The 23,193-nt window shown below is 40.8% G+C and overlaps 1 protein-coding gene across 11 annotated transcripts in view; it reads right to left on the bottom strand.

Moving 5' to 3' along the window:
* The window catches only part of SLF2 (SMC5-SMC6 complex localization factor 2), a 58,968-nt gene extending 36,557 nt beyond the window's left edge, over positions 1–22,411 (bottom strand). For 3 of the 11 annotated variants that reach the window (XM_032281330.1, XM_032281332.1, XM_032281327.1), the window contains exons 1-6: positions 20,799–22,411; positions 18,021–18,064; positions 16,761–17,494; positions 15,308–15,365; positions 3,982–4,967; positions 2,939–3,009 (exon numbers count right to left, since the gene is read on the bottom strand). In XM_032281330.1, the coding sequence (XP_032137221.1) occupies positions 2,939–3,009; positions 3,982–4,967; positions 15,308–15,365; positions 16,761–17,494; positions 18,021–18,064; positions 20,799–20,938 (2,033 nt within the window). In that variant the 5' untranslated portion in view covers positions 20,939–22,411. The other 8 variants (XM_032281329.1, XM_032281328.1, XM_032281331.1 and 5 more) reach the window with 8 other exon arrangements.
* Between the last annotated feature and the right edge of the window lie 782 nt (positions 22,412–23,193).

Below are 23,193 nucleotides of genomic sequence, written 5' to 3'. Positions count from 1 at the left end.
AAAAAAAAAAAAAAAAAAAAATTTTAAAAGTCTTTATATCTAAAAGCAGCACAAAGAAAACCCTTAGTATGACAAATTTTGTTATACTATAGGTCAAATTATGTGTTCCAAATACATCATGATATATAATTTTCTCTTTCTTTCTTGGAGAATATACCAAGTAAATGACACACAATTTTCACAAAAACAGATGTATTTTAGGTGCTAGGCTTTTACCCAGTTACCAGTGTGGCATTAGAATAGTGTTCCTAAAGCTAGAACTTCAAGAATGATCTGTCCAAACCATTTAGAGAATGGAAAGGAAAATGGCAAAGAGTAAACATCACTAATTTGATTATCCTCTCTAAGCTTTAAAGTTCATTTGCCTTCTAGATGCCCAACAACCTGATAATGTTAACTAGGCTTTCTAGCAGCAGTAGTTGTGGCTGTCATCATCATCACCACAACACCTAACACTTACTAAGCACTTAACATGTGACAGGCACTGTACTAAGGGCTTTATATATTAGCTCTTTTAACTCTCACAACAACCCCATATAGTAGTTTATTACCCATTTTATAGATAAGGAAACAGATACTAGAAAAGCAAAGTAACTTGCAAGAGCTTGTAATGCAAAAATGTGGGATTCATAGCAAGAGAGTCTAGCTCCAGAGTCCTTACTTATACTGCCTCTCCAAGATTAAGTTATTTTAAACAAGGTTCTTAGCCCCAGCCTTAAACAGTAGATAAGTACAGCTGAAGAGTAAATAACTAGTAAATGTACTGTTCTATCATTACAGAAAAGGGTCAATCATTTGATTTAACTAGTACCCTGTCTTTCATTTGTGAAGTGCTTGATTTTAAAGGAGGAACTTCAGATTTCGTATCATAGATCATATGAATTCATGAAATAGTTAAAGAATTTTACAATACAGATAAGTTCTCTAATTAAATTCAGAGATGGGGAAGCTTTTGAACTATTAATCATCTGCAAAATTCCTAAAGTTATCTACTTATCAAGTTTGAGATATGTAGCACATACCAACTTTTATGTAATGAAGTCAGCTGAGCTGTTAGTGAAGTTCTCCAGGCTGTTCAAGGATATTCTTTGAATTAATAAGGAATATATTTTTCCTCTCTTATTAGCAAAACCTGACCATAAAGTCACATAAATTTCATTAAGATCATTACAAGCCTCAGCTTTCTGATATCACCCTCTCATGCATGTGCATGTGTGTGGGGGAGGTGTTCATCATAATTCTAAACTTCTTTCTCAAGAGTAACTTGATAGAAATATTTAGAAATACTTCAGAAAATTCTACCTGTGTGAACAAACCCTTCCCGCACCAAACAACCCAACTAAAAACAGGCACAAAATTGGAAAACAGGTTTCTCCAAAGAAGTTATACAAATGGCCAAAAAGCACATGAAAAGATGTTAATATTATTAGCCACCAGGGAAGGCAAACCAAACAATAGGGATACCACTTTACTATTAGGATGGGTATTATCAAAACAAACAAATGAAAAACAAAGAAAAAAATAACATGTTGGCTAAGATGTGGAGACACTGGAACCCTTATTCATTGTTGGTGCAGGTGTGCAGTGGTGCAGCCATTGTGAAAAACTGCGGTGGTTCCTCAAAAATTTAAATGGAATTACCATAGAATCCAGTAAGTCCGCTTACATGTATATGCCTAACAGAATTCAAAGGAGAGACTTGAAGAAATATTTGTATACCCATGTTCATAGCAGCATTATTCACAGTAGCCAAAAAGTGGAAGCAATCCAAAGGTCCACTGATAGATGAGGAAAAAAATGTGTATATACATAATACAATGAAATAATCAGCTTTAAAAAGAATGGGAATTCTGACACATGCTACAATATGAATGAACTCTGAAGATACTGTCCTAAATGAAATAAGACAGTCATAAAAGGACAAATATAATACCACTTATATTTTAGGTACCTAAAACAGTCAATTTCATAGACAAAGTAGAAGGGTAGTTGCTGAAGGTGGGAGGAAGGGGAGAATGAGAAGTTATTGTTTCATGGGTATGGAGTTTCAGTTGGGAAAGATGAAAAGTTGTGCAGCTAGATGGTGGTAACAGTTGTACAACATATAACTATACTTAATGCCACTAAACTGTACATGTAAAATTGTTTAAAATGGTAAATTTTATATGTATTTTCCATAAAAAAAACACACACACAAAATTCTTCGATCAAGAATTTCAGCTATCAGATACTAGTTGTAATAAACAGAAAGGAATTTATATCATTAGTTAGTGCAGTATAATATAAAAACCTGGATCTTTTGATCCAGTCTATGAACAAGAAAGCCCATCTTATTTTTTTTTTTTTTTTTTTTTTGAGATGGGGTCTCATTCTGTCACCCAGCCTGGAGTGCTGAGGTACAATCACAGCTCACTGCAGCCTTGATTTCCTTGGGATCAGGTGATCCTCCCACCTCAGCCTGTGTGGTTGCTGGGACCACAGGCGTGTGGCACCATGTCTGGCCAGTTTCTGTATTTTTTGTAGAGATGGGGTTTCAACATGTTGCCCAGGCTGGTTTCAAACTCTGCCTTGGCCTCCTAAAGTACTGGATTATGTTAGTAATCCAACACACCTGGCCTCTTTTTTTTTTCATTTGAGATTGAGTCTCGCTCTGCCACCCAGGCTGGAGCGAAGTGGCACCATCACGACTCACTGCAGCCTTGAACTCCTGGACTCAAGTAATCTTCCTGCCTGGGTCTCCCAAGTGTTGTGATTACAGGTGGGAGCCCCTGTGTCCGGCCAACATATCTTACTCTAACACAGTTGACAACAGAACTATCAAAATGATACTAGCCTAAAATGCATGCTAATTTCTCATGATTTTTAAAAAAGGTAAATTAAAAGTAAGCCACACAAGCAGAATGTTAAATTTAGCAAATTAATCTTTATGCTAACAAACCTTTGTGTGTCTTCCATCTCCTTCACTAGACGCTCTAAGGTATTTGTGTAAGTTCCAGAATGAACAGGTTCCTAAAACAAGAAGAAAATTTAGAAATACTTTACTACATGTCTCAGTAGAACTGGGATGTTTTAAGTAATTAAGGATAGTAAAGACTATTTTCTATTTCTATAATCTGGGACAGGATAACACCTTTCTTAAAGGATAATTTTCACCATCATGCTTTAAATCTATTATTTTGCATTGCAAACAATTAGATTTTACTACCTATTAGGAAAGTACTTATAAAACCCTGCTAACTTTGAGATCTGACTGCAAACACTTAAGAATTCTGTGGCTACCCTGTCTTTACTTTCAAATTCGATTTTAGTAGAAGCAAACTACTAATTTTTAGGTGTTACCATGGAATATTAACACCTTCCCCACCAAATTTTACAGACATCCTAGAATTCAGCTTATTCCCAAGATAGAATGAAGCACTTTATAAATAAAATTGCACACCACAATCAACAACATTTCTACACTCTACCTTCATTTACAGATGTGGTCTCCAAAGCAGGGGGTGTGCAAGGTGATCCATTGGGGTGCAGGAAGAAAATAATAGAACTTCTATTTATATGGAACTTCTATAGAAACTCCAGTAGAACTTAGTCTATAGTAACTTCTACATAACTTCTATAGGAAAATAGTTATTTTTTTCTTCTTCTTCCTTTTAAATTCTGTTTTTGCATATGCTTTAGAAAGTACACAGTATTATAGTGGTACATATATATAATCTAAAGGTATACACATATGTTGGGGTACATGCTCAAAAATTGTTTACTCACAGAAGTGTGTGTGATCGAAAGAGTTTGGAGACCACTGATTCACAGTAATAAAACTAAAGATAACGAAAACTCATTTACCAAACAAGAATTACTCCATTTTCAGTCCAATTATGGGTTACAGTAAACATTAAGTTTTAAAGTAAGTTCCAATAATCCACCCCTTTCACTAATCATCTTTCCCTCTTCAAGTAAAGATAAATGTCACGAACTACTTACTGTATAGTCTGATGACTGGGATCTAAGCCCCTTGGAAAGAGCAGGAGGCTTTCCTGTAGTTGCAGGAATCTGATTGAAGTTCAAAGCCATTATTTCTTCCAGTGATTTTAATGTTTCCTCTTCCTCATCACTGTCTAGGTTGTAACCTAAACTTTCTTCATCACTATCAAAATCACCCCTTAGTTTTCTTTTCAGTGCATTGCTACCCGCATTAGAATTTCCTGAACTCTCTTTTTCTGAAGGGGCTTTATCTGAAGGTGCTGGAGGGCTTGGGATACATGACACAACTTCCAAAGCAGCTGGGGGAGACTTTGTAGAAGTGCCATATTCTGAGCGCAAAGATCCCCCAGAAAATTTCCCTGAAGATACATTAGAATCGGCCTTATTAGTCTTTGCTTTGTGTTCCCTGTGTTTGGTGGATTCTGTAGAATGCCCAGAACATTCTTTAGATGAGGAACGCTCTTTATCTTTTTTAGAAACTGGAGGAGTACAATTTTTAGCATTTAATGGTACCCGAGAGGAACCAGCACTTGGAACATGGGAAAGTAAAGGTAGTTTTGTCTCCTTTGATGTTATGGAGCTAGCGGTTTTATTTTTCTGAAGGTTGCTAGCTTTTTTAATTGCAGACTTTTCCTGAGGTAAAGGTAAGTGGGGTTTCTGCATCTTAGTCTCTTTGGTACTAGCCATTCGGATTTGGTCACTATTCCTGGAAGAATGGTGGCCAGAATTTGAAGGTGCCAAGCCTGCAGAAGAGTGATCAGTTTCATAATTCGGTTCCTTGGATATGTCTTCTAAGCGCAACACATCACCAGGTGTCTTCAGTGCAATATGTCTTATAAATTTTTCTTTCTGATGTGGTCCCTCAGGACGCTTCTCAAGGAAGGACTCTTTTGCTTTTGGTGTCATAGATTCTCTTGTGCTTTTCAGATCTGAGTCCACAGAGTTCCTTTTTCTTTTGTCAGGGAATTTATTCTGCTTAGAGCCTGCTAAAATTTAATTTTTGTTAGATTAGTGAAAAATATACTTTCCAACTTTAGTAAAGTTTATTCAGTGAGTGTCTAGAACACCCAAATGAAATGTTTAAAATTCTAAGTATTAAGGCTGAGATTAGTCACCACATATGGAATAAAGAAAAAGAACATATGTTATTTATCAACTGGATAAATACTGGTGTTCAAGAAATTTAAAACTAATGACAAATTCTCATTTTCATTCCAAAGCTATGAAAAGTTTACTACCTTAACAGAATTAAAGTTGCCACTCCCTCAAACAAACAACTGCATATCTGTACCAAGTTAAGGATTCCATAGGCACTTTCCGTCAAGTAGAAATTATTTTAAACCTAGGACTACCTGGTTGCAGAAATGTAATACTTCTAAATTTAAAACACATATAGGATAAGTAGTTGAAGGCAGATAAATGTGAATTTCTCATTAAAAAAAAAAAAATCACGTTGGGTCCCAATGCAGTATGACTGGTGTACTTACAAAAGGGAAACTCTGAAGACAAAGACAGACATGCACAGAGGGAATATAAAGGGAAAATACACAAGGAAAAGGTGCTGTGTGACTGGAGTCATGCAGCTGTAAGTCAAGAAGTGCTAAAGATTGCAGGTGAACACCAGAAGCCAGAATAGGTAAGGAAGTATTCTCCCCTAGAGTTGCCAGAGACATCATGACCCTATTTGTTAGGGTCACAGCAAGGCAAGCCCATAGATCCCCTTCCTGTTCTCCCCTGCTAAGCCGAGCTCATAACAAAAACAAGTCTCAAGCCTTGTAAACAGGGCACCTAGGTTATAGGATGTGGTCACACCCAGCTCTTGAACCCAGGATGTTGACCTAATTAAGTAGAATGTTGGCCCCTGAGAACCAAGATGCGGTTTTTCTTAGAATAACACCTCGCTACCTGCAAACCCCCTATATAACCCCCATAGTCTGTAAGCCAGGCTCCTGCCTTCACTGCCTGTGATGAGGCAGCCAGCCTGGCAGGTGGAAATAAACTGGCTAAATCTGACCCTAGGTCTGCCTCTCCATCCTTTTGGTCAACCTTGCATTTTGGTGCTGAAACCTGGGACGGGAGTAGGTGCTGGCTGCTCTTTCTCTCTCTCTCTCTCTTCCCCCCGCTAGCCTCCCCATTCCGAACCCCTTTCCAGACCCAGGAGGGAAACCCCAGACCTCCATTGGCAACTGCGGTTATCTCCATCCAAATCATCACCTCCCAGCGGTAAGCTGAATAGAGGTTTTGCCTCTGTTCGGGTTTCTTGACTGTTCGTTTTCTGTCCGAAAGTTCCAGCGCTAGGCTGAGGACACCCTTCCAGCCCCAGGGACCTCAGTCCTGTCACCTTGGGGACGCCTAATTCAACAGTGACTGTTTCGAATTCACTGTCTCAGGTAGAGAAAACAGGGCAGAGAACGCTCTCTCCTGTCTTCCTTCTCCTCGGCAGCCTCCTCCTCCTCTTCCGGTCTTTCACTATGGGGTCCAGACAGTTCATTCCATCTAAGACTACCCCCTTAGGATGCCTCCTCCAAAATTTGGACACCCTTGGTCTCTGGTCTGAAGTCAGGCCCAAGAAGATTAATTTTCTATTGTAATATGGCCTGGCCCCAATATAAATTAGATAATGGTTCTCAGGGGCCTGGGAATGGTATTTTCGATTTCAATATTCTCCGGGACCTTGACAATTTCGGTCTGGTAAATGGTCTGAGGTTCTCTATGTTCAGGCTTTCTTTACTCTCTGGAACCGCCCCTCTCTCTGTTAGTCCTGCTCTACTTTCCAAATCCCCCTCGCCCACTCAAAACCCGACTCAACCCCTCCCACAGAGTGGGGGATGATGCGTCCTCTTTCCATCCAGCTGACCTCCCTCCTCCTAGCCAACGCCCTGAGCCTCCATCAGGACACCCTGGACCTCCGCCTTATGCCCCAACTCCAGCTCTCCTCTTGTCCTCTCCTCTCTCCAATCCCCCTGCTTCTGACTCTGACTCCTCTCCATCTCTAGCCCACACCTGCTCCAGGACCTGGTATCTCCCGCAGCCAGCTCCCTTACTCCCCTTAGAGAAGTGGCAGGGATGGAAGGCATTGTCTGTGTTCATGTCCCCTTCTCTCTATCTGATCTCTCCCAAATCAAAAAGCGTCTCGAGTCCTTCTCCTCCAATCTAGACACTTACGTCAAAGAATTTAAATATCTTACCCAGTCTTATGAACTCACTTGGCATAATTTCTATATTATCCTCTCTTCTACCCTCCTTCCAAAAAAGAAGGAAAGAGTGTGGCTCACAGCCCAAGCACCTGTTGACAATCTTCATTGGCAAAATCCTACTAAGCCTGTAGGAGCCGCCACCATTCAGGGAAAAGCCAGCCTAGGAATACCAGCCCACAGATCCAGGCCAAGAGTCCCATAACCATATAAGTACTTGCCTTATTGAAGGCCTTAACAAAGCTGCCCATAAGGCTATGAATTTTGAAAAACTCAAGTTTCCCAAAAGGGAGACAAAAATCCTGCCCAGTTTCTTTCCCACCTTACAAAGGCCCTCCAAAAATACACCTGTGTTAATCCTACCATCAAGAAGCCACCATAGTTCTTAACACTCATTTTATCTCCTATTCTGCTCCAGACATCTGACGAAACTCAAAAAGGCTGAAGATGGCCCTCAAACCCCACAAAAAGACCTCCTTAACCTGGTCTTCAAGGTCTTCAATAACAGGGATAAACGAAGTAAAACAGACAAGGCCCAAAGAGATCGTGCTAAATACCAGCTTCTATCGGCAGCCATTTGCCAAACTGAACAGCCTGGCTATGGCACCCAGGGGCACAAAAGAGCCTATAGCAGTACACCTCCGAGGGCATGTTTCAAGGGCAGCAAGGAAAGCCATTAGGTGCAGGCATGTCCCAAGCCACAGGTGCCAAAAAGCCCTTGCCCCGTCTGCCAGCAGACAGGCCACTGGAAGTCTGATTGCCCTCTCAAGAGGCAGACAGAAAAGCCTGTACCTCCAACCCGTAACCCCTCCACCAAGACAAAAGGTGAAGAATCGCTTGCACTCCCACAGCTCCTTGGCTTAGCCGCTGAAGAATGACGGGGCCCGGGGTCCCTGGCCCCATCCACCATCACTGTATCGGAACCCAGGGTAATTCTGTCAGTAGCAGGTAAGCCAATCTTTTTTTTCAATCAATATCAAGGTCACCTACTCGGCTTTACTTAAATTTTCAGGACGAACTCATCCCTCACAGGTCTCAGTTGTAGAGGTTGATGGACTTATCTCGAATCCACCAAACCCCTCACTTGCTCCCTATCTAATACCATTTTCTCACACCCTTTCCTTATCATGCCTCGATGTCCTCCTCCCATTCAAGGCAAGAACCCCCATCACTAATGGTCGTCTTATTTACCAACTCCTCCAAGCTGCGCAACTCCCAGCTAAGGCAGGAGTTATACACCTCCAAGGACACCAAACAGGATCCGATAAAATCTCAAGAGCAAACAGAAAAGCAGATGAGGCAGCAAAAGAAGCCTCCCTTTCCTCTGCCCCTGCCCCTCTCCTCATCACCCCCACAATCTAACCCCAGTATTCCCCCACTGAGAAAGCTTCATGTTACAGCCAGGAACCTCCTTCCAAGGGAACTGGATAGTCAAAAATCAAAAACTCATCCTCCCTCAAGAATAAACCAGGGAAAATCTAACATCTCTTATCAGTGCCTGCCCCCTATACCTTCTCCTTCGCCCTTACTTCTCTTCCCCTACCTATTTATCACACTAAAAGTCTTACCTACTTCTTGCTCATCTGCAGAAAGAGTTTAACTATCCATAGGACTCTATCAGCCACCTCATAAACCCTCTAAAAGAGGCCACCTCCCCATACAACCCCTATCAACTCCTTCCCCCAGATACAGACTCCAATTCTTCCTCAAGGTCCTAACTCTTTTAACAGTAAGCCCCACTGCCTCTGCTCTCCCAAAGTCCCACAACCCTCCACACCCCAAAACTTGGCTAAGCCCCCTTATGTGTTACCTTTTCCAACAAACATATACGTGTAGGCAGCATCCCTCCCTCCGCCTGTGGCTCAACTCAAACCATCTCCCATTCCTCTTCCCATGCCTCACTCCAAGTAAATTATTCAGCTTCCCCTGAAGCTAATGGCCTCTTTAACCAGCCCCTCCGCATTACTTCCTCTACTGCCTCTCAACATGGAAACCCCTTCCCCAGACAGGAGCTCTCAAAGGGGTCTCTCTCTCCTCCTCACTCTAGGTTACTAAAGCTGGACCCTCCAAACGAGGAAGCTACACACTCCAACACCTATTTTCAACCCACTTGTCTGTTTACATTAACACCTCGGGCAACTTGTTCCTCTGTGAATCCACAACCTACTTGTCTCCCTACCAACTAGACAGGTACTTGCACCCTAGTCTACCTTACCAACATTAACCTTGTCAAGCCAAACCAAAAAGGTCCCTGTCCCTGCAACACTACACACCTGCCCCGCTCCGAAAAAACAATACTGCTCACTCCCTTATTAGTAGCCATTAAAGTCACAACTAGTGTCAGGTTAGAAGCAGGAAGCCTAAGAACCTCATTATCATATTTCCAGTCACTCTCCCAAACTTCCAATTGTCACTAAAAAAAAGTTAGCAAACTCCAGCACTCACCTCCAAAAGCAACTAGGCTGTTTAACAGCAGACACCCTACAAAAACCGCAGAGGCCTAGACCTCTTCACTGCTGAAAAAGGAAGTCTCTGACTCTTTTTAAATAAAAAATGCTGTTTCTACCTCAATAAATCTAGGTTAGTACAAAATGCTATCAAAAAGCTCAAAGACCAAACCCAGAAACAAAAAAAACAATTCTTCTGCCTGGCCCTCCTGGCCCGGTTGGTGTCTCAGCTCCTGGGACCCTTGGCTGCTTCCCCTCCTCGGCCCTGCTATAACTCTTCCTCCTCTTGGTCTTTGGCCCTTGCCTCTTATGCCTTTTCGCCCAATTTTTGCAGAATCAATCACAAGCTTTTACCTGCGGCACAATGCAAGACATGATGGTGTTCTAGGACTGCCAACTTGCAAGCCAGCCTCACCCCAACCAGCGTCCCTACTCAGCATGAAGTAGCTAGAAACAAATGGTGCCCCTTTTCCCTTTCTTTTAAATATAACAAAAGGCTGGAATGTTAGGGTCACAGCAAGGCAAGCCCATAGACCTCCTCCCCACTCTCCCCTGCTAAGCCGAGCTCATAACAAAAACAGCCTCAAGCCTTGTAAACAGGGCACCTAGGTTCCAGGATGTGGTCGAACCCGGCTCTCTAACCCAGGATGTTGACCAATTAAGTAGAATGTTAGCTCCTGAGAACCAAGATGAGATTTTTCTTAGAAGAGCACCTGGCTACCTGCAAGCCCCCTATATAACTCCCATAGTCTGTAAGCCAGGTCGTTGCCCTCACTGTCTGTGGTGAGGTAGCCAGCCTGGCAGGTTGAAATAAACTTGCTAAGCCTGATCCTGGGTCTGCCTCTCCATCCTTTTGGACAGCCTTACACTATCGATACCCTGATTTCAAACTTCTAGCTTCCAGAACTGTGAAACAATAATTTCTGTTGTTTTAAGCCACCCTGGTTTTGGTACTTTGTCATGGCAGCTCTAGGAAACTAATACAAGCTATGTTTATCATTGCCCCACCCAGAAATACTTTAATAACACATACATTTGAGTGAACCAGTTTTTAAAAATTCATATTGTGGGCTGAGCAAGGTGGGTCACGCCTGTAAACCCAGCATTTTGGGAGGCCAAGGCAAGCAGATCACTTGAGGTCAGGAATTCAAGACCAGCCTGGCCAATATGGCAAAACCCCATCTCTACTGAAAATACAAAAATTAGCCAGCCGTGACCACTGTGCCTGTAGTCCCAGCTAATTGGGAAGCCAAGGCAGGAGAATTGCTTAAACCTGGGAGGTAGCGGTTGCACTGAGCCCAGGTCATGCCACTGTACTCCAGCCTGGGCAACAGAGTGAGACTCTGTCTCCAAAAAAAAAAAAAAAAAAATTACTATTTTGTCTGGTGCAGTGGTGTGTGCCTATGTAGTCCCAGCTGCTCAGGGGGCTGAGGTGGGAAGATAACTTGAGCCCAGGAGTTCAAGACCAGCCTAGGTACCGAAGCAAGACTCCACCTCAAGAAAACAAAACAAAAATCAAACAAAAAATTCACTATTTGTGAATCAGTATTCCCTAAATCAGATTTTCTGCACATCGATAGATGTCTCCACTCCCCGAGAGTTTGCTTTAAAAGCTCAGAACAGCTGGGTGCAGTGGTTCATGCCTGTAACACCAGAACTTTGGGAGGCCGAGGTGGAAGTTCTTGAGCTCAGGCGAAACCCCACCTCTCCAAAAAACATAACCCCATCAATCTCTTCTCTACTTAGAACATTTCTTATCTTTTGGCCATGTCCGGTGGCTCACACCTATAATCCCAGCACTTTGGAGGCTGAGATGGGAGGACCACTTGAGCTCAGGAGTTCGAGACCAGCCTAGGCAACATGGCGAAACACTGTTTCTACAAAAAGTACAAAACTTAGCTGGTGTGGTGGCATGGGCCTGTATTCCCACCTACTTGGGAGGCTGAGGTGGGATGACTGCTTGAGCCCCATAAGGCTACAGTGAGCTGTAATCATGCCATTGCACTCCAGCCTGGGTACCAGAGTGAGACCCTGTGTCAAAATAAATAAGTAAAATAAAGCCCCCCAAAACCAAACTTGAGAGTTAGGCAATTATTATTTGTATAGGTTGATCAATATATAATCTGGAAAATTTAATGTATAAAAATGAAATTAATAAACAAATACATAAAGAAATGTTCTTTTATAGATATCTCCCATTGCCTGAAGAAATCATTCCATCCCACTCAGTTTTCTGGGGTCAAATGTCTTATAAAAAAGGACAGGGGTCACAGGATGAGAAATTAAATGACTAAACCAAAGAGAAGATCTGGGGTACTGATTACTATACTTTTAAGTATGGGATTACAAAAAAAAGAGCGACAGAGCTGCCAGTATGAGTTTTGTTTGGTTTTTCTAGAGAAGTCAGATAATTTAAATAAAACTAGAAATGAGGAGAAATTCCTGCTTTGCTCAGGAATTATCCAGGGCTCCTCCAGGAGGAGACAAACACTGCTTGTGGAAGATGCTTAGGACAAGTCAGCTTATTAAGAGGTTTCATCAGCTAGAATTAGAGAAAAGTGAATTGGTACTGCAGGTAGGATCCCCTTTAGCAAGCCCTTCAGGTCAGGTGATTAATTGCAAAATTTTCATAATTCTCTTTGTATCCTTTGTTCAGCCTGTAGAGAATATTTGTTTTACAGTTTTTCAAATATTTCAAATATACTAATACATAAAATACTCATATGACAGAGGGATTGAGTTTGTAAAAAGATTAAAAAACAAAAAAGGCTGGGCATGGTGGCAATTGCCCATAATCCCAGCACTTCAGGAGGCTGAGGCAGGAGGACTGCTGGAGCCCAGGAGTTCAATGCTGCATTGAGCTATTGCACCACTGCATTCCAGCCTAGAAGACAGTGAGACTCCATCTCAAGAAAAAGGAAAAATCCAATGGCCATTTATAGGTGACTGGTTATTAATCAGTTATGAAATGTACTAGCAATGGACTAAATTTCACCTCAGAAGTCAGCCAAAAGACAGGGCCAAATGTCTACTGCTAGAAGGCCAAAGGGCCAAATCCCTATTCTACCATTACTTCTGAAGTCCCTGAACTCATATGTGATTAATGACCGTGTGATTACGTACATCACCATGACAATTGATAAGTGGAATAATAAGATGAACACGACATACCATTTATTTACTTATTTATTTATTTAGACCAAGTCTTGCTCTGTCACCCAGACTGGAGTGCAGTGGTACCATCTTGGCTCATTGCAACCTCCACCTTCCAGATTAAAGCGATTCTCCTGCCTTAGCCTCCTGAGTAGCTGGGAATACAGGTATGGACCTCCATGCCCAGCTAATTTTTGTATTTTTAGTAGAGATAAGGTTTCACCATGTTGGCCAGGCTGGTCTCGAACTCTTGACTTCAGGTGATCCTCCTGCCTCAGCCTCCCAAAGTGCTGGGATTATAGGAGTGAGCCCCTGTGCCTGGCCTGGATTTTAATAACTTTGCTATCAGACACAATAAGCATTCTTCATGCTATCTAGAGTGAAATATCCCCTTGTCCTTTATATGTTGAAATTCTGTTGATGTTAGTTGACTGACGTATAAATGTATATTTATTTAAGCATATAATGCTATAATTATTATGAAATACATGTAAAAATATTAGTAATAAAAATGTAAGGGAAGGCAACCATCATAAGTCAGCCTCTAAAAATATGTAGAAAGCATCTTTTCCACGTAGAACTCAAAAATTTTGCTATGTGGGATTATATAAATGAAACTGCTTCAGCCACCATGAATGAAATTTGTAAATCCAGGAAATGAAAAGATTTTTAAAAATCTTAAATCAGAGAAAAAAACCAAAGGAATAATGTGGCAACCACACCACCAGAAGCAGGCCCTTATACAAAGTAATATTTTGTTCTTATATTAGCTTTGGTGCAAAGTGATCATGTATTTAGTATTACAAATGTGCAAGGCAGCGAGTGCAGAAGGAATCTCCTGGCTGAGAAATTCCTGTTCTTCCACAACAATGTCAAAATTCACCAAAATTTGGTCATAAAATCAGCAACATTATAAAAATCAAATAAACAAAAAACACATACAATTTTAGATTTACTCTTATAACCTAGAAGTTCCTTCTATGATGGTAAAATATGGTTTCAGCCTTGGCTCAAGATTGATTTTACTAGTCGAGAGTGCTTAGTCAAAATGCAATGCACCTCTAAAATATAAATAAAATGAAGTAGTAGATGAAACCTGAAGGAGTTAGAACTGTCTCTCTGTACTTCCATTTCTAAAAGTAAACCACTGTATAAAGTTATGAGAATCAAATGAATTAAAAGCACATAAAATGGCATAGCACACTATAAGCACTTAATAAAAGTCAGCTATTATCATGTCCAATATATTTTACTGAATCTGAGAATTTGTCTGTTTTTCAAAATGTATAGTCATATCAGGAAAAAATCTGATACACTAGACTATTAACTGTTGTTAGTTGTGGAGACCTTTCATTTCTTTTTGCAAACTTCTGCAGTGTTTGATTTTTTAATCTTCTATTTTCTAGTAAAATAAAATGTACTGAATTAACAGTAGGTTTGTTAAAAGTACAAACTAATGTCATGTAGATATCCCTGAAATTTAATATTAAAAAGGGATCCTTGCCGGGCGCGGTGGCTCAAGCCTGTAATCCCAGCACTGTGGGAGGCCGAGGCGGGTGGATCACGAGGTCAAGAGATCGAGACCATCCTGGTCAACATGGTGAAACCCCGTCTCTACTAAAACTACAAAAAATTAGCTGGGCATGGTGGCGCGTGCCTGTGATCCCAGCTACTCAGGAGGCTGAGGCAGGAGAATTGCCTGAACCCGGGAGGCGGAGGTTGCGGTGAGCCGAGATCGTGCCATTGCACTCCAGCCTGGGTAACAAGAGCGAAACTCTGTCTCAAAAAAAAAAAAAAAAAAAAAAAAGGGATCCTTGTATTTGAAATATTAGAAAACACTGTTTTGGATCATGGTAACAGTTTCAACCTTATACAAAGCATCCTCAAGATAGTATCAAGACCTCAGTCTACGACTCCAAGATTATAATATTATGTTTCTTGATGTAGCCAAGGATTCAGAAAGAGACAACACTGAATACCAGTATGAGAAACATACTGTTAGGAACTCTTGAAGAAGGTAGAGAGAAGATTCAAGACAGATAACAAATTATACATACTAAGCCAGGTGTGGTGTGGCTCATACCTGTAATCCCAGTACTTTGGGAGGCTGAGGCAGGAGAATCACATGAGCCCAGGAGTTTGAGACCAGCCTGGGCAACACGGCAAAACCTCATCTCTACAAAAATACAAGAAACTATCCAGGCATGGTGGCTCACATCTGTAGTCCCAGCTACTCAGGAAGGTGAGGTGGGACAATCACTTGAGCCCACCAGGTTAAGGATTACAGTGAATCGTGATCATGCCACTGCATCCCAGCCTGGGTGACAGAGTGAGACCCTGCCTTAAAAACAAACCCAAATTATAAGTACTAAATTCAGGGACCATTCTTTTTAAATATAATTTACCAAACTCTTAATATGAGACACTGAATTCATCCCCAAGAAGGGAACTACATATTTAAACAAATTTGTTTTAAAAAGCCATTAAGATGAAAATTTATTTAGAAATTCAGAAATTTAATTTTGGTTTTACCTGAAGTAGGTTCCCATGAATCAGAAGAGGATCTTTTTCTTGAGAGATGTCCATTTTCCTATGAGCAAAATGAGATAAAATTAATTAAGTGTTGGGGACAGTAAAGAACGTGAAGGCATTCTTCCTAATATTTAAACACAGATTTCTAGATTGAATAAAGCAAGGACCCATATTTGGAGGTAAAGCCTAGTGTCTATAATAAAACATTTAAAGATCTTAAGGTTTTTGTCATAAAAATTAAGGGCATTTATGTCACAAAAATGTAAAAATATAAAAATGAACTCAGTTTTTTATAATGCTGCTTTACATGTTTATATCAACAATTCAAGACTAATATTATATTAGAACACTGCATTTTTGAGACAGGGTCTCACTCTGTCACCCAGGCTGGAGTACAAAGGTGTGATCAAGCTCACTGCAACCTTCTCCCGGGCTTAAGTGAGCCTCCCACCTCAGCCTCCTAAGTAGCTAGGACAACAGGTGCATGCCACCATGACTGTTTTTATTTTTTTAATTTTAAATTTTTAGTAGAGCCAAGGTCTCCCTATGTTGCTCTCGCTGGTCTCAAACACCTGAGCTCAAACAATCCTTCCACCTCAGCCTCCCAAAGTGCAGGAAGCAGGAGGGTTGCTTGCAGCCAGGAGTTCAAGAACAGACTGGGCAATATAGGAAAACCCTGTTTCTACAAAAAATAAAAAAATTAGTCAGGTATGGTGGCATATGCCTTTAGTCTCAGCTATTTGGGAAGCTGAGGTGAGAGCATCATTTGAGCCTAGGAGTTTGAGACTACAATGAGACATGATCTTGCCACAGCCCTCCAGCATGGGTGACAGGGCAAGACTGTCTACACATAAATAAGACTATACTTGCCTTTAAAAAGATGCTTACTTTTCTGCCTAAAAAAGATCTTCGTTCTTGGTCTAAAAAAACTAAGGATAAGAAACACTGCTTTACTGAGTTCAGTGAAGGGCATGGAGGAAACCTAGTGAAACCAGCTTCTACACAAATTGTGCATAAGTATTTCCTTAAGGAAAGACATCAATGTGATGTAACAACTCTTTTTTTTTTTTTTTTTAAATTTTTTTTTTGAGACGGAGTTTCACTCATGTTACCCAGGCTGGAGTGCAATGGCGCGATCTCGGCTCACCGCAACCTCCGCCTCCTGGGTTCAGGCAATTCTCCTGCCTCAGCCTCCTGAGTCGCTGGGATTACAGGCACGCGCCACCATGCCCAGCTAATTTTTTTGTAATTTTAGTAGAGACGGGGTTTCACCATGTTGACCAGGATGGTCTCGATCTCTTGACCTCGTGATCCACCCGCCTCGGCCTCCCAAAGTGCTGGGATTACAGGCTTGAGCCACCGCGCCCGGCCACAACTCTTATATATTTTAAAATTTAGTATTCTAAATATGATATAGCAGTAGCAATGCTAATTCAATAATTATTACACATACCACGTTTGAAAGATTAGTCTTTCTAGGTATGATGTCATTCTGTTTACTTTGTTCCTGCCTTGGTTTGTATTTTCTTTCTATACTAGAAGATTTAAAGGAAAGATTGCTTGTTTCTGAGAAAGAATTTTCAGAGTTGATTCTCTGCTCCATTTGCTCCTTTCTCAACTTCTTTAGTTCTCGTTCTCTGCAGTAAGAAGCTAGTGACAACTGGAATTTAGCTCCCAATGGGCTTTCTCCTGGGTGGTGCCTGGACAGGCTGCTCCTGCTGCTGAGACTTCTGGAGGTGTTCTTGAAGATGTCAGCTTCTGCCACTGTGGTCTGCTTTTTGGAGTCTGCATTGGTTTTGCCTCGATCTCTATCATTCTTCTCTCTATTTTCATGAATGAATAGTGATTTCCTTCTCTCTGGGGATCGATGTTTTTTCTTTAGTGACTTCATCTCCTTTGGCAAGCGATATGAAGAAGGAACATAGATATTTGCTCCTTTGGCTAAATATTTGGAGGCTAGTGACACACAAGGCCGACGTGACTCATGCACACCACGATCTTTACGGTGCTCTTTAACACCTTTCATGAAAGCTTCGATAATAGGGCTCTTTTCTGGTGCCATCCTTTTGGGTTTAGATTTTTTTGGTGAGGATAGTTTCCTTTCAAACTGCTCTGTCCCAGTGATGGACAATCTACTTCCTCCATATTTGATGTTTGATTTTTGTGGTGAATCCAACATGTGTCTGTCTAAATAGCCAATTAAAACACATACAAATTGCATGTTACTAAAAATAAAATATTTAATATTTATCTCAATTATTAATGTTTAAAATACTAAATTAAACTACACTAATGTTACCACAAAAATTTTCAAACCAATAACTTGGATAATGATACACACTTTATTGGGGGGTATAGGAGAAATTAAGACAGGATCTATTTGTTAAAAGCCTTACTTTCATAAAGCTCTCTTTTGGTACATCATATAGCCTCCCTATGGCTCTATAAATTACTGTATTAGAGAGTAAAAATAGTATACATTAAGAACATTAAATTTTTGACTAGAGTAATATTTTAAACATATGAAAACATAACAGCAAAAAGACTTTCCTCATATTTAGAACTTGCTTATCCTTGTAAAAAAAAACAACTGTATCTTCATATTTTCAATTTTACATTTACTAAAATAGCTTAGAGTAGGTTTTAAAGTTGAATCGGTCTCTCTCCTCACCCCCAAAATAGCCTACAAAAATTGTACCAATAGTGTACATACCTTGTTTTGAAGCTGGTTTGAAGAAATCTATAATTGACTGCTTCCTGAAAATAAAAGCATAATATGGCATCATATAAGCAAATATTAAAACCTCCATAATTCAGATTAAATGGAGAAAGTTAGAGTTATAAAATAAAGGCTGGATTTCACTATTCAGTTTAACTAATAAAGTTTTGACAATGATAATAATGCTTTGCTAAGCTGTTCATTTAAAAAACTGAAAATATAACGCATCACTTCCTATAGGAGTTCATTTATAAAAATACAACTAAAGTTTATATTATTTATAGTAAATAGATAAGAGAGGCATGTAGACCCAAGGAATTAGTACAGAGTGCTTCTTATGACTGAAATGCTCACTGCTACATGGTAGAATGCAACAACTTGGGTATAAGCATTTGAACCTACTCTCTCCAGACATTCATATAAAATAACTACTTAGTATCTAAGCACAGCTGCATTTTAAAATTTAGAAAAGCTAAAACAAAACAAAACTCAATAGATGTATGCCAAATGAATAATGAGGATTCTAAAATGGAATAAAATCTGAACAGACTCTCATAACAAAAGTAGAACAATACTGTAGATGGTAGAATGGCAATATGGGTGATTTGGCTGATCTAGGGAGCCAGGTGAAGAGGAGTTCGCTGGACAAAGAAAATAAAAGTACTGAACTTACGCTACCCTCTTTATACATTACTTTAAGATGTTAATCTCAGTAACAGTAGAAATTAGAATGAGTTGTAATAATTAATTTCAAATTCTTAATTTTCTAACAAAAAATCTTAAGATATTTACAAAAATAACTCATTGCTTGGGAAAAACACAGGAGAAAAGGAGGAAAGTTAACAAGAATAACAAAAACCAAATTAATTTTTAAGGATTTCTGTACCCTAAAGACTGGATTTCACTGTCTGGTTTAATCAAGTTCCGATATTGGCAGTAAGGCTAAAGTGAAATAGAAACCCATTATCAGAATTTGTATTCTGATTTGTTCACTGTATTTAGAGTTGTCAGCTGCAAAAAGGGGGATGTTATGATACGCTGAGCAAAAAATTAACTTCCTGGTAAATTTTGTTAAAACGTATCATTTTACTGAAAGAGAATAAGTGATAGACTACTGGTTTCCCTGAACATTTATCCACTATGAGGTTGGCAAGTTCAGTACAAACTCCAACAATCCAAGTTTCTGGAAGTTTAATAAGCTTCCTGTACACTTTACTGGTCACATTAGAAAAGCAATGTACATCTTCAATGGTTTACCAAGTCCTTCTTGTTTTTTTGAGATATTTGTATAAAAGGTAAGTGCTTATGAGATGAATATGAATGACAGGCTATGAAAGAAGATATGCATTTGTTTACATAAATTATACTAGGCAAATTAACTCCACCAGAGTTAAGGAAGAAACTGTTGGAGGTTCAGCAAAGGTGAGAAGGATGATGCCTTGTTATCGACTGAGGAGAGATAGGAAGGGACCCAGAAGCAGCTAATTTGTTGCAAACAAGATACTTCGAAATACATTTTACTAAATGTAACACTGTATCTCTTCCCTAAAATATTGTACCTCAGACTCCTTTTTGATTAATATACCAGACAGAGAAAAAATGGTTTTGGGTAAAACACACAAGAAACCTGTAAAATAACTATGAATGCAACTTTCAAGAGGTACATTCTCTAAGTTCCTATGCACACAAATGTCCACTGCTTATTTAATAATTGGCTAAGAAAACCATAATTATAACAGCTTCACAAACCCTTATCTGAACCTTCTGGGGCCAAATGTGTTTTAAAATTCTGAATTTATCTGATTTTAGGAAGGGGATAACTTGGATATATTATGAAAAGTTCCCAGTGGGGTCTGGTGCTGCAATCTGTAATCAAGCTCATTGATATTTCTCCAGCAAAACACGAATACTTACACTTAATGGGATAAAGACCATAAACAGCCTTACATTAGTTCTGGTCAGGTCTGGCTGCCATATAAGATGTGGTGCCAAACTTACTGAAAACGTTTGGTTTTCATAGCTTTCCGGCTTTCAGAATTAAGATAAGGGCTTGTGAACCTGTACCACAGCATGAGAACATGAATATTGTTAAAACTTGTTACGATTTAACTTAAAATAAAAGACAGCACCAAGTTCGTAAGGAATTTAAACATGTTTTATTGTCAGAGGACTCATTAGATGAAACTCCCCATCTCATTACATAGCTCCCGCAAAATCTTTACAAAAAAATTGGCCTCTTGGAGAGGTGTGAAGTTACTGAAAGAGAAAACACGTCACATTTCAAATCTCTAAGTTCTTTTAAGTATGAATTAGCGTGCACACTGGGCTACAAAGTAATTCGTGGAAGGGATTCCCCTCATCACAGGTTACATAATTTCACCCACAACATAGAAAAGGTTTATATTACTAAACCACTAGCATCAGTAGAACTGACAACGTAGAGAAAACGACCTAAATATGCATTAAGCAGTTAGGGTCCCGGGTCAAACACTCGCAAAGGAAAAAAATCACATTCATTCTACCTAAGGCGGGTTCTCCGTAGCCGTCCAGGTGGTGATCACTAGACCAAGAGCAGCTGCCCAACTACAGAGAAGCAAACTCCAACACCCAGAAGCCCCCGCGCGGAGGCGGGGCGGGGGTTTGCCAGGCCCCCAAACGCCAACGCCTGAACTCGCGGAGGATGGCGGGAACTGGAAGAGCGGCGGTCTGCAGTCCTCCCCTCCTACCCTTGCCCCCACGACCCGGCCCCTTCTCAACCCCTCTGCACGGTACCTGTCCCCAGGACTCTCTGTTCTCTTTCCCGCTGCAGCAGGGGCGGTACTACCGGGTCTCAGATGGCAGCGCGGGGGCGACGACCCCGGGGCTGGGGATGAGGGGAAACCTGGCCTAGCGGGCATGCAGCGCCTTGTCATGTCGGCGCCGCTGGCGACGGCGGCATGAGCCGTAGCTGGATAAGTTGGGTGCGTGGTTGCCGTCTTGCTGCTGGGACTTGGGGAGGCTGTCGGAGCAGAGGTGGGCGGCACCCCCTTCTATCTTCATGGCGGTTCTCTCTTCGGAAGTGACTCCGGTGTGAGCGGGAAGGAACCTGAGGATCAGTAAGGGGCGGGTCCTACTTCATGAGTCACATCGTGATTGGGTGGTGCCGCGGTCATTTCGGTGGTGGCGCAATAGGAAGCCGTAGCCTCTCTGGAGAAGGCGGGGCTTGGGGACGGGGGAGGAAGAAAACTCTCCCTCCCACCCCGTCACATGCACCGGGGGCGCGCGCCTCCGGTCGGGGCCGCCTCGGCCTTGGCGGGCGCGCGGGGGCGGAAAGAGGCGGGCGGCTGCTGGCACTGCGACAACTGACGACACCAGCCTGGTTGAAGGCAAGGGGTGAGGGTTTGCTGTAGCAAACCGGAGCCCGGCAGCTGCCGTCGGTGAGGGTAGCCATCACTTGGGTTTCCTGTGTCACACAGTTGTGTCTTAGAAATCCCCAGCTGTTCATTACATCGTCTCTTTAACATCTTAGGCCAAAGTGCCATAATACTGTCACAATTTCCTGGGGGATCTGCACAGCGCAATACGAAGACTTGTCCATTCTACGAGGGTTCTTGTTAAGTGTCAGCGGTAGATTTTTTTTTTTTTTTCTCTTTAAGAAGAAAAAAACTCAAAAAACTCCATTGGAATAAAGACAGTTTTTAATCCACAAAAGCATTTCGTTTCTCATGAGTTACCCATGAAATCTGCAGCCAGCTTCCTTGGAGATTTTTTGAAGGAACACAAGGTCAGCTTTTAATTTTGCATGTTAAGCGTGGGCAGCATAGATGAGTAAAAGCTGCCCGCAATCTCCAGACCTCCTTTGTAAAGGGCTTGTGCTCTGGAGGCTGTTAGCCAGGGTTTTCCTTATAAACCGAGAGACTGTCAGAGTATCTCTGAATTTCAGCCTCCACATCTGTAAAATGGGCATTTTACTCACTTTTCTGGGTAATTGTAAACCGTAAAAGAATAAAGCAGTGTACACTGCACAGTTCAGATTTTCTCATGTAACAGGTACTGAGCAAATTATAGTTCCCTTTCTTCCAGATAAATCGTTACAGTGAATTTTACTTCTTACAAAATCTTCCAGGACTGGTCAAATACTGTTGCAATAACTGTGAACCAAAGTATCAATCTCAAGATATCCAAGCTTTAATTGACAGAGTTGTTTAATCAGTTGGCTGGAACAAAATCTTAAATGATATAAAATAATTTGGACAGGTCTTTCAAGTTTATTATATAGAAATTGAACTGTTGGCCTGGTACAGTCGCTCACGTCTGTAATCCCGGCAGTTTGGGAGGCCAAGACAGGTGGATAGCTTGAGCTCAGGAGCTGGAGACTAGCCTGGACAACATAGCAAGACCCCGTCTCAAAAATACATAAATAAATTAATTAAAATTATGAAAAATGAAATTGAACTGTTTTGGTCACTAAGCATGCTGGATTGACTCCAAGTTCACCTCCTTTTCCCTTCCCCTTTAGTCCCCAGGAGAAAGAATTAATAAGCAATAAAGTGGCCCACAAGCTGGCAAAGTAGAGGGTCAAAGGTAAACAGTGAACATACAGGTCTCTCATTCACCCAAAAAGCACATATGCACAGCTGTATACTAGGTAGTGGTGGTGCAAGAAGAGAAATGCCAAAATAGAGGATACTTTTCTGCTCCTGACAGCTGAGAATTTACTATATCTAACGTTTTTTACATACAAATGAACATAATAGACGCTTAAAATGTGTTGAATGACTCACACATTTGTTTTTACATGTATTATTTCCTGTCTCTTGATTTAGTGCTTTCTGTTGGATGTTTTTACACTAGGAAGTTTCTGTACTACAACAGAGCATATCTACAAAACATTTAATCCGATTCATTTCATTGCATGCCTAATCGATAAAGAGTAATGCATAAAGACACATTCTGCATGATCATGTAGTTGCTTTTCTTGGATTATAGCACTTGAATCTTCCAGCTTCCAAAGTCTGTACTCAAACTGCCAAACAATAGTTTGCTCATTTTCTTAATCTGAGCAACAGATTATGGAGTTAAGTGAGGCAAGAAACCCCTTGATCAATAAATTGAGATGGAGTCATAATGAAAACACAATTTTGAAATCTCTTAACAGGAAGTAGTTATCTAAATCCTCAATACACAT

The sequence above is a fragment of the Sapajus apella genome, unplaced genomic scaffold, assembly GCF_009761245.1.
Source record: "Sapajus apella isolate SASKATOON/1434 unplaced genomic scaffold, GSC_monkey_1.0 scaffold13, whole genome shotgun sequence".
Classification (NCBI taxonomy): Eukaryota; Metazoa; Chordata; class Mammalia; order Primates; family Cebidae; genus Sapajus; species Sapajus apella.
Note: the sequence above shows the minus strand (reverse complement) of the source record. Positions and strands in the feature narration are given on the sequence as shown.